At 39.4% G+C, this 17,794-nt stretch overlaps 1 protein-coding gene across 1 annotated transcript in view; it reads right to left on the bottom strand.

The window, feature by feature from the left end:
• LOC130920065 (melatonin receptor type 1A-A) overlaps window positions 1-13,850 on the bottom strand; it is an 89,281-nt gene extending 75,431 nt beyond the window's left edge. Inside the window, exon 1 of the mRNA XM_057842917.1 lies at window positions 13,386-13,850. Within this exon, the coding sequence (XP_057698900.1) occupies window positions 13,386-13,578 (193 nt within the window). The 5' untranslated portion in view covers window positions 13,579-13,850. The remainder of the gene's footprint in view (window positions 1-13,385) is intronic.
• Between the last annotated feature and the right edge of the window lie 3,944 nt (window positions 13,851-17,794).

Genomic DNA, 17,794 nt, shown 5'->3' on the forward strand with positions numbered 1-17,794 from the left:
CTGTGTAAACAAATTCCTGTTAGCAAAAACAGTATGGTGCATGGGCAATTATCCGGATCAACAGGAAGTCAGCCAAAATCAACAGGAAAGGACCCCGTAATTGACCTCGTCAACAAATTCCTGTTAGCAAATACGGCTTAGCCCAGGGGGATTTATCCTGAGCAACAGGAAGTGAGCAAAATCAACAGGAAGTGACCCATAAATGCCCCTAAATTAAGAGGAAGTGACATGTGAACAAATGCCTCAACAAATTCCTGTTAGCAAAAACAGTTTAGCACAGGGAGATTTATCCTGAGCAACAGGAAGTGAGCAAAAATCAACAGGAAATGACCCATAACTGCCCCAAAAGTAGGAGGAAGTGACACAAACTCATCAGAAACAGACTTGTAAACAACTGCCTTAACAAATTCCTGTTAGCGAAAACAGTTTAGTGCATTGGGATTTATCCTGATCAACAGGAAGTGACTAAAATCAACAGGAAGTGACCCGTAATTGCACCAAAATTAGGAGGAAGTGACACAAACTCATCAGAAACCAACTTGTAAACAACTGCCTCAACAAATTCCTATTAGTGAAAATGGTTTAGTGCATGGAGATTTATCCTGATCCACAGGAAGTGAGCAAAAATCAACAGGAAAGGACCCGTAATTGACCTAAAATTAGGAGGAAGTGACACAAACTCATCAGGAAGTGACATGTAAACAATTGCGTCAACAAATTCCTGTTAGCAAATACGGCTTAGCCCGGGGGGGATTTGTCCTGAGCAACAGGAAGTGAGCAAAATCAACAGGAAGTGACCCGTAAATGACCCTGAATTAGGAGGAAGTGACACAAACTCATCAGGAAGTCGACGGCCTCAACAAATTCCTGTTAGCAAAAACAGCTTAGCGAAGGGAGATTAGGAAGTGACCTAGAATGCCCCAAATCACTGGGATATGACCCTGCAATGCCCCCAAAATCAACAGGAAGTGGCCCCAAAATCAACAATAAGTAACCGTAAAATACCCCGAAATCAACAGGAAGTGAACCAATAAACAAGAAGTGACCCCAAAATGTCCCGAAATAAAGAAACAGTGACTTGATGGCAATAGGAAGTGACCCGAAAACGCCCCAAAATCAACGGGAAGTGACACAAATTCATCAGGAAGTGACTTGTAAACAATTGCATCAACAAATTCCTGTTAGCAAATACGGCTTAGCCCGGGGGGGATTTATCCTGAGCAACAGGAAGTGAGCAAAATCAACAGGAAGTGACCCGTAAATGACCCTGAATTAGGAGGAAGTGACACAAACTCAATCAGGAAGTCGACGGCCTCAACAAATTCCTGTTAGCAAAAACAGCTTAGCGCAGGGAGATTAGGAAGTGACCTGGAATGCCCCAAATCACTGGGATATGACCCTGCAATGCCCCAAAATCAACAGGAAGTGGCCCCAAAATCAACAATAAGTAACCGTAAAATACCCTGAAATCAACAGGAAGTGAACCAATAAACAAGAAGTGACCCCAAAATGTCCCAAAATAAAGAAACAGTGACTTGATGGCAATAGGAAGTGACCCGAAAATGCCCCAAAATCAACGGGAAGTGACCCGAAATGCCCCAAAATCAACAGGAAGTGACCTGATATCATTGGAAGTGACCCCACAATACCCTCAAATAAACAGGAAGTGACCCAATAAACAGGACGTTACCCCAAAATGTCCCCAAATAAATAAAAACTGACCTGATATCAACAGGAAATGACCCGTTATAAACAGGCAGTGACCACAAAATGCCCCAAATAAACAAAAAGTGACTTAATGGCAATAGGAAGTGACCCTGAAATGCCCCCAAATAAAGAGGAAGTGACCAGATATTGATAGAAAGTGACCTGGAACGCTGTCAAATCACCGGGAAGTGACCCTTAAATGCCCCAAAATCAACAGAAAGTGACCTGAAATCAATAAGAAGAGAAAATTGTTTCAGTGCCATTGCCAGCGATTCCCTCCCCATATTACAACTTGGGCTCATCTTTTTACTGTATTCTGCTTATGGCATGTGTCAAATCATAAATAGATAGAAATCAAATAGCCTTTTCGCTGCAGTTAGCAGAGTGAGATAGCGTCTAAATTACTGACGCCCGCTTTAATGTCAGCATCTGGAGCTTATTTCTGCCGTCTTTTGGATTTTTTTTTTTTTCCCCTCCCGTTTCCGCTCGAATAGATGAAGTCCTTATCTGCGGCGTGACAGGTACATCGGAGACGATTTAGCGGCGTGGAAAACAAACCGGCGGGCAGCCGTGACCGCTCGGTGACGGCGTAAGTGACAACTTATGCGCTCGTGCAATTCCGAATTTCAGCACGTCTCAGGAGATTGGAAAAGAAAAAAACTCTCTTCCCTATTTTAGGTCATTTCCTCTTACTTTTGGGGCATTTACGGGTCACTTCCTGTAGATTTTGGGGCATTGCTGTGTTACTTGTTAATTTGGGGGCATTTCAGAGTCACTTACTATTGCTATCAAGTCCCTTTTTGTTTATCTTGGGACATTTCAGGGTCCCTTCCTGTTTATTGATTCACTTCCTGTTGATTTTGGGTCATTTCAGGGTCATTTCCTAGTGAATTGGGGGCATTCCGAGACACTTCCTGTTTACCGGTTCACTTCCCGGTGATTAGGAGGTGTTTCGGGTCACTTCCTGTTCATTTCAGAGCCACTTCCTGTTGATATCAGGTCACTTCCTATTCATTTCAGGGTCACTTCCTATTGGTATTAAGTCACTTTTATGTTCATTTGGGGATATTTCGGGCTCAATTCCTGTTTATCCATTCACTTCCTGTTGATTTGGTGGCATTTCGGAAGTACTTCCTATTGATATCAGGTCACTTTCTGTTGATTTGGAGGCATTTCAAGTACAATTCTTGTACATATTGGGCCAATTCCTTTTGATTTTGATGCATTTCAATATCGCACCCTGTTCATTTTGAGGCATCCCAGTGTCACTTCCTTATAGATATCGGGTCACGTTTCTATTCTATTCTATTGTATTCTATTCTATTGTATTTGGGGTCATTTCGTGGTCACTTGGGGTGGAAAACAATAGGAATGAATGGAGGTTTTTGTGTCATTGAAAAATGACTGGCGAAGAGTGCCACTGGAAGTGAATGGGTCTGTTTTTTGGCTAATTTTGACCGAACCCTACCTTTATAGCAAAAACTGTATAGACCTTTTGTTCCCCTTAAAGGGTACGTAGCGGCAAAGGGGGTGTGAGACATCAATAGAACCGTTATGTGCCAAGATAACAAATATTGATAAAGTTAACAAAAAAATCAATCACATTAATGAGCAATAATCGAAAATAGATCGAAAATGACGAACATTTCCGAAAGTGTTCCGGAAACAGCCGAATGGGGCGGAGACGTCACGACAAGTGATTGACAGTCGAGGCGGAGCCAGGTGCCATTGTTTTTTAACGACGAGAGAGTAGCGTTGGGGTTTGTTTGACCAAAACATCACAAAAATGGTTCAAAACTGCTGTGCTATGTGGTGTACAAATAGTTATTTATCGGAATATAGTATCCATGAGTTCCTGAACGCGAAAAAAAAGATGGACTACAAAGAAAATGGGTCAAGTTCGTCCGTGCAAAGAGGGCTAATTTTCTAGACACAGCCTCCGGCACGCTTTTCTGTGGTGCGCATTTTCCACCTGAAAGCTTCTCGAACTATGGACAAGAGAAATCGGGTTTTGCTAAAAGATTGCTGCTCAAAGGAGATGCGGTGCCGACCATACACCAGCCACCTAAATGTCCCGAGATATCAAGAAAGAGGACGATGACTGGTAAAGGAGGCTAAAGCTAAGCAAAGGAGGGGAGCAGCCAAGCTCGAAATGGCCAGAGTGAGTACTCTTTTATTATAAAAAAATGTCACGCATTGGATACAGGACTGGACACATGTATAAATTATCGTTCGTAAAATATATAGAACAAATCCTCTGATCCCATTCATATCTGTGTCTGTTGGCAGAGCGAAAAGCTATGATAGCGCAATAAATGATAATTATTCTATGCATTCCTTTATTTTGCAGTCACGGTGTATCAGCTTCACAAAAAGAAATGCAAAACAAATCCTTGGTGTTTCCCACACGATCTGCTGCCGATGTTTCACCAGTGTCATTGCTCCCCTCAATGACCGTTTCATTACGCTGCATTGGCGTTCGTTTGAGCTCAAATTGGTAACCTAAAACACCGATTAAAGCTTCGTAACTCTCCTCGTCACCATTAGATGAACATTCGTTACGTCGGATTCGTCGCTGAAACGAAATTGTCTGCCATCATCGCCGCCATTCAGTATTAAAGCACTGAGCCTTTTTCTCACCCCTCACTGTCAATTCTGAATTCTCTTTTATTGACAACGAGGGGTGTTTCTTCATGAGGGAACCTGGAATATGTGCAGGACGAACACAATGCATCAGCATAAACAGCTCAAAACACCCCTAATTCTCCCCTCACTAGAAGGAATTATATTGATGCAGACAGGCGCTGCCCCCCTAGTGGCCGGTGGCACTCTCTTCACTTGTCGTGACGTCACGCACACAATCTGCCAGATCTCGGGCGCCGGTCGTTTTAGCTTGACAACCGAGCCAAATTTCTCTCATTTTCTTGTTTGTAATTACACGAAGTGGCATGATATGAATACAGAAGGCATGCGTTTATGGATAAATGATGGAATATTAACATTTTCCCAGGGCACTACATACCCTTTAATGTCCTGAATGTTTAGATTTTTACATTTTTTCTTTAAATTTAAAAACCCACGTTTTGGTGCAAACAGTCATTATAGGGTGTCAAACAAAAGAGAGCCGGCGTTGTAATAGTGTATGTACGGTGTCGGTGGGTCAAACGGTTTTGTCTGGAAAGAAACACCATTCAAATAAAAGAACATTATAAATGCTAGCAAAGCTACCATTTAATATGTTCTCAGACATTTGCTTCCATCTGGGTACTGCATGATCGGGGAACTATATGCAGTATATGCACTTTATGGAGTCATAGTCACATGATAGTTTTTTTGCACCGTTAGATCAATATCTATGAACAAACTATCACATCAAGTCAGCCATCTGCCTCCTACTCTGAGTACTGCAAATTGTCATGTTGTATTACCACTACATCAGCACATAGTCATTTTATTCCCAATCTGCGTACCCTGTAAACTGTGTTTTTATACTAGCCTCACGGTGCTTTTGTTTTATGTGGTACACGTTATGGCCAAACTTTAAATCTCGTTGTTCAGTGACAGTAAAGGCTTTTTATTGTATTCTGTTCTGTTCCGAAGACTAAATCAACATTGCATATTCTCTCTTGCCAAGATAAGAAACCAAATTTTACCATGTGTTTCAAAACAAGCTAGCCTGGAGCAGCCTGGCTTCGTGGCCTGCAGTGGTATGAGAAAGTATCTGAACTTTTTGGAATTTCTCACATTTCTGCATAATATCACCATCAAATGTGATCTGATCTTTGTCAAAATCACACAGATGAAAATACAGTGTCTGCTTTAACTAAAACCACCCAAATACTTATAGGTTTTCACATTTTAATGAGGATAGCATGGAAACAATGACAGGAGGGGGAAAAATAGGTAAGTGAACCCTCTGCCTAATGAGACTTAAAGAGCAATTGAAACCAATTTTTACCAAACATTTTAAGTCAGATGTGTGCCCAATCACTGATGAGTGGATTAAAGCTGACCTGCCCACTATAAAACACACACCTGGTAAGAAATGCTTTGATGAGTCTGGATGTTCATCAATCAACAGTCAGAGAAGTTGTCTACAAATGGAGAGAGTTTGGCACTGTTGTTTAACTCCCAAGGAGTGGCCGTCCACTAAAGATAATGCACTGAATACTCAGAGAGGTACAAAAGAACCCAAGAGTGTCTGCTAAAGACTTACAGAAATCACTGGCACAGTCCAATATCTCTGTACACACATCAGCTATATAGCCAAGAATGGTGTTCATGGGAGGACTCTACGGAGGAAGTCACTGCTGTCTAAAAAAACATTGTCGCTCATTTAATGTTCGCAAAAAGGCACTTGGACACTCCATAGACGTTTTGGCAAAATATGTTGTGGACTGATGAAACCAAAGTTGAATTGTTTGGAAGTAACACACAACGTCATCGGTGGAGGGAAAATGGAACAGCTCAACAACATCAACACCTCATCCCCACCGTGGTGGAGGGAGCATCATGATTTGGGGCTGTTTTGCTGCCTCAGAGCCTGGACAACTTGCAATCATTAATGGATGAATGAATTCAAAAGTTTTGCAGGAAAACCTGAGGTTGTTTGTCAGACAGTTGAAGTGAAAAAGAGGATGGATGCTGCAACAAGACAATGATCCGAAACGCAGAACTTCAAAATGGTTTCAGAAGAACAAAATACACGTTCTGGAGTGGTCAAGTCAAAGTCCAGACTTGAACCCCATTGAGATGCTGTGGAATGACCTAGAGACAGTGATTCGTGCCAGACATCCCAGGAATCTGACTGAATTACAGCAGTTTTGTAGAGAAGAATGGGCCAAGATTAGTCCTGATCGATGTGCCAGACGGATCTGCAGCTACAGGGTTGAATTTATTGCCGCCAAAGGGGGGGGCCACAAAATGTTAAATGTGATGGTTCACTTGCATATTTCCCCCCCCCCCCCTTCTGTCATTGTTGGCATACTATCCTTATTAAAATATGAAAACCTATAAATGTTTGGGTGGTTTTAGTTAAAGCAGACACTGTTTTCTCATCTGTGTGATTTTGAGAAAGATAGGCTCACATTTGATGGTGATTTTATGCAGAAATGTGAAAAATTCCAAACGGTTCAGATACTTTCTCATACCATTGTATGCCTGTCAATGTCACTGAGACATAAGTAGACCCCCAATGTTGGAATCTATTAATATTAATGGGAGTGGGACACGGTTTAAACAGTGATTCGAATTGATGAATCGCATTTTAATCGACCCGTGATAAAGGAGGGTTCCAGATGTACTCGAACGAACCCGCGCGATGACGTCAAACCGTCCGTCTGGCGATCGGAGTCCGATTCCGCATTTGCAAAGAAAACCCGGGCCGGCCGCGAGTTAGGCACGCGCGTTGCCTTCCCGATTTTCCGAGAGGCACGCGCGACACGATTAAACAATTATCCAATAGCTCGCCGGAGGTGGTGGGAACTTTTCCGATCGGAATTTCATTAATGGCGAGTTAACGGCGCGCTTGCTTGCATTACGGCAGCCTTTTATGGAATTAGCAGTCATTAAATCGGACGACTTGGAAATATACCTCCGCTCGCTCGTGGGGCTTGAAAAAGGTGCCGTTGACGGCGATAGACGTCCAGTACATTTGAACTAGGAGGGTTCAAAAATAATATAATTATTAAATAAAATAATTTCAATTGAGAGCAGAGGGATGATTGGACCCAGCGTAATTGGGTGTCTATCATCGTCAATGGCAGTGATAGAGATAAAAACAAAAAATAAAACAAATTTAAAAAGTGAATATTTACTGTTTTATCACTCTTTTGTTTGTATTAAAAACTGTAGATAAATAAGGAACTAAAAAGGAAAAATGTAAAACGAATCATGATGAAAAGAAAATTTCATTTTTTTGGGTGGGTATATTGAAAAAAATGTAAATATTAAAATGGAAAAATAACAAACATTTATTTTATTCATGTTTAATTTTATATTTGTCTATATATTTTTTTTAATTAAACAAAGAGCATATTAACTGTTTATCCAGATTTTTAAATATAATATATAATATTATAAAATATAAATTGTAAGGAGATTTTTTTTTTAATGTAATGAATATTTACCATTTATTTTCTTCTCTATATATTTTTTTAAACATATTTTTAAAAGAAATTACAAACAGAATTTACTTCTAAAGTGGAAAAAAAGACTAATATTTTAAAAAAGTAAATATATATAACAAAAAAATTACTTTTATTCATCTCATTATATTATATATAATTCTATTTTTAAAAGTTTTTAAAAAACTCATAAATTACCTGTTCATCCATTTTTTTTTAATAATAATAATACAGCGGTCAGGGGTCGCGTTAACCGAATATTTTCCGTCGTTGACCGGTTTTTTAAAACAGTGACGGAAAAAACTGAAGTCTGTCTGTCATTTTGACAGGTTGCAATTCACACCCCAGACCACAGGGTGGCGAGTGAGCATATTAATTAGCTATTTTCTCTTGATGCATGACGTCGTTGGCCTTACTCGGAAAAATGTCAAGGCAACTGAGTGGCCGAAGTTTCTTCAAAAAGCCCCAAAACGACGATGGTGTTGATAAAAGAGGTGAAAAAAAAGGGACTGCACAAGCGGACACGCAATTCAAGTCCATGCGCACCAGGAGGAAGGTGTGAGACTGCGTTCAGGCCACAGCAGGTGAACTGTTAATTTCATTGTTCCATATGTAGCCTACCTACTGGGGCCACAGTCAGCTGTTTTTGTCACTGCGGAGAAAAAGTTAGACATTCATCTGCTTGATGTGTGATGGCACGGTGTGGATTCTCTGTTAAGCTTGTTCGGACAGAATATTAATTTAAAATGAATGAAAACTAAATACTACTGAATATGTCATTATTATCATTTTAAAATTTCAAGTGACGGGTAAAAATAGATTATGACCGGATTTTTATGACCCTGTCAGTCAAAATGACAGACAACGAAAAAGTCTAGCACAACCTCTGACAGCGGAGTGAAAAAGTATCTGAACCTTTTGGAATTTCTCAAATTTCTGCATAAAATCACCATCAAATGTGATCTGATATTTGTCAAAATCACACAGATGAAAACAACAGTGTCTGTTTTGACTAAAACCACCCAAACATTTACGGGTTTTCATATTTTAATGAGGATAATATGCAAAACATGACAGACGGAGGAAAAAATAAGTAAGTGAACCATCAAATTTAATATTTTGTGGGCCCCACTTTGGTAGCAATAACTTCAACCAGACGCTTCCTGTAGCTGCAAATCAGTCTGGCACATCCATCGGGACTAATCATGGCCCATTCCTATTCCTCTACAAAACTGCTGTAGTTCAGTCAGATGTCTGTTATGAATCGCTGTCTTTAGCCACAGCATCACAATGGGGTTCAAGTCTGGCCACTCCAGAACGTGTATTTTGTTCTTCTAAAGCTGATTTATTCTGTGTTTTGGATCATTGTCTTGTTGCAGCATCCATCCTCTATTGAGCTTCAACCGTCTGACAGATGGCCTCAGGTTTCCTGATAAACATCCTTTTAAATTCCTTCTTCCATTAATGATTGCAACTTGTCCAGGCTCTGAGGTAGAAGCCAGCCCCAAATCATGATGCTCCCTCCACCACTGTGGGGATGGGGTGTTGATGTTGGTGAGCTGTTCCATTTTTCCTCCACACATGACATTGTGTGTTACTCCCAAACAATTCAACTTTGGTTTCATCAGTCCACAACATATTTTGCCAAAACTTCTGTGGAGTGTCCAAGTGCCTTTTTGTGAGCAATGACAGCAGTGGCATCCTCCATGGAGTCCTCCCATGAACACCATTCAGGGCCATCTAGTTGATGTGTGCACAGAGATATTGGACTGTGCCAGTGATTTCTATAAGTCTATAGCTGACACGCTAGGGTTATTTTTTTTTACCTCTCTAAGTATTCTGCGCTGAACTCTTAGCGTCATCTTTGGTGGACGGCCACTCCTTGGGAGAGAAGCAACAGTGCCAAACTCTCTCCATTTGTAGATAACTTCCCTGACTGTCGATTGATGAACATCCAGACTAATAGACATGGTTTTGTATCCTTTCCCAGCTTTATACAAATCAACAATCCTGGATCGCAGCTCTTTTGACCAAGCCATGATGCACATCAGACAACTCATCAAGACAATTCTTACCAGGTGTATGTTTTATAGTGGGCAGGGCAGCTTTAACCACTCATCAGTGATTGGACACACACCTGACTCCAATTGTTTGGTAAAAATTGTTTTCAATTGCTCTTTAAGTCTCCTTAAGCAGAGGGTTCACCTAGTTATTTTTCCCCTTCTGTCATTGTTTGCATGCTATAATGCTATATGAAAACCTATAAATATTTGTTTGGGTGGTTTTAGTTAAAGAAGACACTGTTTTTTCATCTGTGTGATTTTGACAAATATTAGATCACATTTGATGGTAATTTTATGTAGAAATGTGAGAAATTCCAAAAGTTTCAGATACTTTTTCATACCACTGTATATAATATTATATCATATAAATTGTAAAGAGAAATTTAATAAAAATCAAATGAATATGTATCGTTTATTTTCTTTTGTATATACATTTTTAACTACATTTATTTTTTGTAAAGCAACACTAGGTAACTTTTCAACCTTTATAGAATATTTTCATAACATTTGTGATGTGTCGACTAAAAACTAGTTGAATGACACCTCTTTTACGTCCTGAGGGGATTTGTATCGCTTTCACCGGCACTAATTAACTTTGAGGAGGGTGGAAGGAATCGTGCCACACAAAAAAAAAAACTACAAAGAGACAAAAAGTTTTGTCTTAGGAGGACAAAAAAGAAGCTACCAGGATATACAGAGTAAACATTGGCCCGCCTTTCACTCGCCGGCGTGGGGATAGCCAGCCACTCTAGGCCACACGGTTGCTAACCGTCATATGCTATTGTTTAGCCACAACTGGATTCATTACCTTATTACTATAAATCCTTCACGCAGCCGCTGGAATACAAAAATGTTGTTTAATCCATCCGCAGCCGATCGGGAGATCATGATTTTAGGACACTGTGCGGGTGTGCACTGGTCCTCATGGGAAACACAGTCTTCCTTAGGGCAAAAAACTATCGCTTTTGTCCACAGGCGTCGCTAAAATTGACCAAAACTGAAAAGTTTCCAAGTCTTGCTTTAAAATTATAAATCAATGTATTTATAAGTATTAAAAATAATTTTAAAAAATAACTTTAAAAAGTATATGTCCTCTTTTTGACGATCAAAAAGTGGTCGATTCCCTTGCTAATGGTTTTAGTTGTTGGTTAGTCAATGAATTATTCCAAATGAAGCTTAATACTTTGACTGCTTTAAAATACGACATGATTAAAAGAAAAGCCCGAGCTCAGATTGTCACGGGAAGCTTCTAATGGCGAGGGAGATGCGGCGGCGGTGGCCCTTTGGCTTCAGACTGCCAATAATTGCTTCAGTTGTTGCTCTTTGCTGCGCTGGCTCACTCGCTTTGGGGTCACTGAAATTACCTCCGCTCGAAAAAGTAGGCTGCGGACGCCTGCGTGACACAATAACGGAAAATACTGTATATCCTCCACCGGGGAGGGAGGGAGGAAGGGAGGGAAATAATAAAACAGTCGCACGGCAGGGTTGAACATCTCAAATGCGTTAACAGATGGAAACGTTAAGTAAATCGATAAAAAAGAGTTTTAGTCAACTATTTGGCTGCCATTGACAGTAATGGACATTAGACATTTGAATTGGTAGTGAATAATCCTGTTTCAGACCAGTTTTTCCCCCAGTAACAATGACAAAAATAAAATTTAAAAATATAAAATAATTGAAATAATTTATAGTACATTGTATAAATATGCATAAATTGTATACATAAATTTAGTAATATTTTTTTAGTCATATAATGCCATTCCCATATATTTTTCAGGTATTTCATTTTAAAAAAGGAAATAACAGTATATTTTCTCGATTTTTTGGTTTGTTTGTTTAAAATATATATATATTTTTTTTTTATATATATATATTTTTTTAAATGTTTTCTATTTTATGTTTGAAAAACAAAGACAGTAAATATTCCTTTTTTTTTTTTGCTTTTTTTTTAAACTACATTAAATGCAGGTTGTTGTTTTTTTTTAACACTAAAGCAAACGGAATAACAGTAAATATCCCCATTTTTGTTTTGTTTATTTTATTTAAAAAAGGAAACAATACTAAATTTTCTCAATTTTTTAAAACAGTATTCTCTATATATTTTTTAATGATTTTTTTTTTTTTTTCTGTTTTACTTTTTTGTGTATTATAACAAAACCGTAAATATTCCATTTTTGATTTTTTTGTTTTTTTTTTATTTGGGAAAAAAAAACTACAGTAAATGCATTTTTTCTAAACCTTTTTATTTATTTATATTTTATTTTATTTATTTTTTTAGCATTAGAGCAAATGATGGAATAACAGTAAATATTGCCATTTGTTTTTTGGTTGTTCTTTTTTAAAGGAAACAACAGTAAATATTCTCTATTTTTAATAGAGCATTTTCCATATATTTTAAAGGTTTTTCTGTTTGAATTTATTTAATTAAAAAAAAAAAAAAAAAAGACAGTAAATATTCAGTTTTTTCTTGGATTTTTTTTTTTTTAATTAAAAGAATAGATTTATTGCATTTTTTTAAATGGTGGAATAACAATAAATATTGAAATTTCTGTTTTTTTTTTTTTTTTTAATATAATAGATATTCTCCGTTTTTATTTATTTAATTTTTGTTTTTCAAACAAATAGTCTTTTTTAAAATAAATTATTTTTTTGTTTTAATTTTTTTATGTATTGAAAAACAAAGACATTAAATGGTCCATTTTTTTCGTTTTTCGGCTTTCTTAAAAAGAAAAAATCTCTATGTACATTTTTTAACATTAAAAGCAAACGAGGGAATAACAGTAAAAATTGCCATTTTTTTAATTAAAAAAAGGAAAATACAGTAATTATATTCTTTATATTTTTTAATATGTTTGTTTTTACATTTTTATTGACATTTTCTCAATTTAAAAAAAAAAGGATGGAAACAGTTAATATTCTCTTTTCTAAAAGCGTAAGGCGGCAAAAAAAAAAAAAAAAAAACAAGAACTAAATTTTCTCCATATTTTTAAAATAATTTAAAAAATTAAAAAATTTAATTGCTAATATATATATATATATTTTTTTTTTTTTTTTTTTTTTTTTAAATGACCAAAAACTTGCTTGACAAGGGCTAACGGGCTGAAGTGTCAACTATTGAATCATATTACATAAAATGGTTGCAGATTTTTTCCTAAATAAAACAAATAACACAATGAGAGACGCGTGCAGTTTTCTCTTCATTTTTGATTTCACGCTAGGTATTCTCTTTGGCAATGACGCCATTAAATCAACTAGAACGATATGTCAAGCTAGCTGGAACGTAGCTATGTGCCAAACACTTCCATTTAAACAGCCCCCCCACCCCCCAAAAAAATGAACCTAGTTCTTGATTGGACTGAAAACCACATTAACTTCAAGGCAAAAGCAAGAAACACGTAGCATTTCGCCTGATAAAACACTGTAACAAAGTTGTCGAGGCTGGTTTTTAAAAAAGCGCGAAATTGTGCGCTTGTTCCGGAATGCGACCCACCTGCGTTCCGAAGCTTCTTGTTGCGGTACACGGAGAAGATAACCAGCAGGTTGCCCAGAATGTCCACCACGATGGTGAAGATGAGAAAGCAGCCCAAAGTTGTGGTGACCCACGGCGGGCGCTGGAGAACGGCGGCGGTATCGTCGTCCGGGTCCGGCGCGGTGCTGTTCAGCTCAGACCCATTTGTGAGCATTGTCCAGGGAGCTCCAACTTTTGGTGTCCCGGAGTTATCGGCGGGATGTCGCCTTCGCCGCCGCTGGCGATGCCGCCGCCGACGGCCGTCGCTCGCCTGGCGCGGCCGCGGTCCTCATGGTCCGGCGCCTGCCTCCGCCTCGCCCTCCCCGGGTTTGAGTGACGGTGAGCGGACTCGGCTTTCTTGGCTCCACCATCCCCTCCGGTTGCTTCGCTCCTTCTATTCCTCCCCCCCACGCGGCGTGTCTGCGCTCTCCCGAGTCCACGCGTGTTGTGTCTGACAACTTCAACACCGCCACCGCCAGCGCATTGGGCTTTTATCTGGAGGAGGGGGCGAACACTGCCACTACGCGGTCGAGCGGCAGAACTGCAAGTTTTCATTCATATCGTTCAGCCATTCATATTATTTCAGTCATTCATATTTTCAGTGCCCTTCAATGAATTGCCGGGAGACTATACAAGTACAACTACAAATTCTTAAAGGTGTAATGAAATAGTACAGCAAGTGACTTTAAAATGATAGCAGAGCATATTTTGGCCACCAATCAATAAAAAAAGTAAATGCTTAGCAACGAAATTATGATGTCTTCACGTGCTCTGGGAAATATCATTCTTTGTACGCTAGTTGGGAATGAGTCCCTCATCTTCATGTGCTTTTGTTGTCGTCGCAAAAAACAAATACGGACTTCATTTTGGTATGTTGCGTGGGCAAAACTGATTTTATATAAATTAATTCATCTACTAAAACAAGACGAGAATGCATCAAAAGTTTTTGTTTGAAGGAGAACATTTTAGCAAACACTTGGTGAAGAAATAAGAATTTTATAAATCTGTGCACTACCTTATAATGTTGGCGTAACAAACAAACAAACAAAAATGTGCACACATATATACAGTACAGTCATGTGAAAAAAATTAGCCTGTGTGTTTTCTAACATCTTTGGTCATATTGATATTATTTATTATCAGTTTTAACAATCTTGAGAGATTCAAGTAATAAAACTAAGCAAAACTGGAAAAAAAATATTTTTTATAACTTTCTTTAAAATGTAATTTTAAATAAATGCAATTTCTGTTGAGGAATAAATTAGGACACCCCCACATTCATACCACTTCAAATGAGTAAAATCACACACAGGGGTATCAAATCAGATGCACATGATTAGAACATCATTAACCAGTATTTTGAAGGAGGCTTGCTTTTTATTAAACCACACATTAAGTTTGGTTTGCCTCTGACTGTTGAAGTGAGAGAAAACACCATGGTGAGACCAAAGTAGCTGCCTGAGGAAGAAGAAGATTGTAGACACTTATGAGTCTGGTAAGGGATCTCAAAATAATATAAAACCAGCCATTCCACTGTCCGGTAAATAGTAAAAGTTTAACCCCAAGACCAGACCGCAAGATGCTAAAAGAAGTCTCCAAAAACCCTAAAATGTCATCACAGCAGGCTCTTGCTACGGATGATGTGAAAGTGCATGCCTCTACAATCAGAAAGAGACTTCACAATTTTAAACTTCATGGGAGTAAACCTTTGCTCTCCAAGAAGAACAGACTGAAGTTTGCCAGAGTGAATGTAGACAAAGACCAGGACTTCTGGAATAATGCTCTTTGGAACAGATGAATCTAAAACGGAATTATTTGGACACCAGAACGGAGGACATGTTTGGCGTAAAACCAATACAGCATTCCAAGAAAAGAAATACCAACTGTGAAGCATGGTGGAAGTGTCATGCTTTGCTGCAGCAGGACCTGGCTAGCTCACCATCATAGAATTCTGTCACACCGTGGTGAGGTTCTGTCGTGTCATGGTTATTTCCTCTTTTATTTGATAAGTCTTAAGGCCCAAGTACACTGCATGCGTGATCGTTGCGTTTCCGGTCCGACTCCGGTAAAAAATAGCGCCGGAGCCAATCCGTTCCCATTATATCCTATTGTTCAACGTATACCGGCCGCGTCAGTGCTCCGGCTTGACTGCGAACCACCTCCGGCGTGCCGCATGCCCGCCGGATGGTATAGGCTATTTTCTATTTTTGCCGGACACGCATCCGGCAAAATGGGCGGAGCTGGGCCTGGACGTAACAACCCAGGTGCCTAATCACGAGCGAAGATGGATGATGAGCACTTCATCATGGAGGTGAAAACCCACAAAATCATTTATGATGCAGCAGATCCTTTCTATAAGGACAATATAAAAAAGGAAGCTGCAAGGTGTCCTATTATGTGTGTTTTTCTGTCCTGATCTCATCATGATGCAGTCATGTCTGTCTCTTAATTCCAGATTAACTAAAATATCAATATGCAAAGAAAATATGTGCTCTCTCTCTCTGCTTCTCTGATGAGTATAGACTCCGTGTATGTTTCGTTGTTTTAAATGGCACATTATCGCGCGCGATCACGCGAGAGCTCACGGGGGGGGGGACGAGGTTGGCGGACCGCAGCCGTGCAGCAGCCGGTATGATTTGCCTGTTTTTGACGGACTGCGTGGCACGCAGGCAACACTGAACCGGACCGGAACCGCAACGATCACGCATGCAGTGTACTTGGGCCTTCACCCTCCTCATTTCAGAGCACTTGCCCTTCCTCATGTCCTCCCTAATCGCCTATTGGCTCCACCTGTTCCCCATTACCTTCTGTGATTATATATAGTCAGTCTCCCCTTTGTTTTGTACCAGAGTGTCTTCGTCCGCTGACGTGTCACCCCAGCCTGCTATCGTCCACAGCCAAAGTCACCACGTGAATCTATTCCTAAAGAATTTAGTAAGGCTTTTGAGTTTGTTTGCTACTTTGTTTTTTGATGGTATTTTTGCCTTCCTTGTGAAGTGAATTTTTGTTGAAGAACCTGCTTTTTGATTGTCAATATTTTGTAAGCATTTCTGAGTTTGTTTGCTACTTTGTGTTTTTGACAGTTTTTGATAGTGATGGGTTCATGAGACCTCGTGAAGCGTGTCGACACAGTGACACACTGCGTTGACTAGTGATGTGCCCTCCTGTGCCGAGGCGCCGATGCGTGTGCCGAGTAAACTGGGAAAAAAATCTGCAAAGCGCGCACCAAGGCATGTGTTGATTACGCTTGTGGCCACGCCCGAAGCCTCGGAACGTGCGTCGCTACGTCCGAAGCCTCGCGAGACGGGCTTGCTAGTCATCGCCAACACATGGTTTCGCGGGTGATTCGAAATAAAATGGTGCACCGAGACAACAATGAGCTGACAGGTGACACTGACACAATTCAATCGGATTCGTTTTGCAATGGACACACCGTCCACAACGAAAAAGAGAACATCCACTGTCTGGGATCATTTTGAGCAGAGCTCTCCTAAAATGGTACAAAGTATAATAACCAGTGTGAATATATATTGTAAATTATTGTGACAACACAGTGTATCCCTCGTTTTAATGTCTTTTTTTCTGCTTGCTGATATTTCAAAAGGTGAAGTGTAAACTTTATTCTAAAGAACTTGGGTACCAAGAGAACACTTCATTTATTTTGAGGTATTGTACCCCGGTGTCATCCGTCCTTTGCTTAAGACTATTTTCAAAAGCAGGAGAAATCCTATCTAAAAAAAGAAACCGTTTAAAGCCAAAAACTTTGGAAATGCTAGTTATCCCCAATAAAAAGGAACGAAAGGTGTGTCTTGTTCCTTGTTTATATGTCAATGTCTAAAATACAGCAATCATTCTTTCAAGTAGAGCCTAGATCTTGAGCTCGGGTCGGGCCCAAAATGTCAATCATTTTCGTTCGGGTCGGGCCGGACTACTTCTCTCGCTTTTTAAAAAACTTTTTAAAAAGTAAATGTATATTTGTATATGGATGTTAAACTAAGGAATACGTATTATAAAATATATTGTATAAAACAGAAAGGGCGCTGTGGTAATCCCAAACATGAGCCTCAGTTGACGAGTGCATTGTTTGCGCACATGAAGGCTCTGGGGCTCACCGCGCGTCTGCAACTATGCATCCTGATATTTCCTTTTCGAATTTCAATATGGATATGATATTAGTCAAACATCTTAATGATCATTTGTTTCGAGGGCCGCACATGCAAAGCAGGACATCGGGGAGTTTGTGGTGTTCCTTAAAATGTTATTTTGTTTCAGTGCTCCTTAAGGCAGGTTGTTCTTTTGTGTCTTCTGATGCGAGTCATTAAAATAGTTATTTAAAAGTATTTTTAGTTTCTTTTTGTATATGCTGCTGTTCCTCTCCTTGTCAGAGAGGT

This window comes from Corythoichthys intestinalis, chromosome 8, assembly GCF_030265065.1.
Source record: "Corythoichthys intestinalis isolate RoL2023-P3 chromosome 8, ASM3026506v1, whole genome shotgun sequence".
NCBI lineage: Eukaryota > Metazoa > Chordata > Actinopteri > Syngnathiformes > Syngnathidae > Corythoichthys > Corythoichthys intestinalis.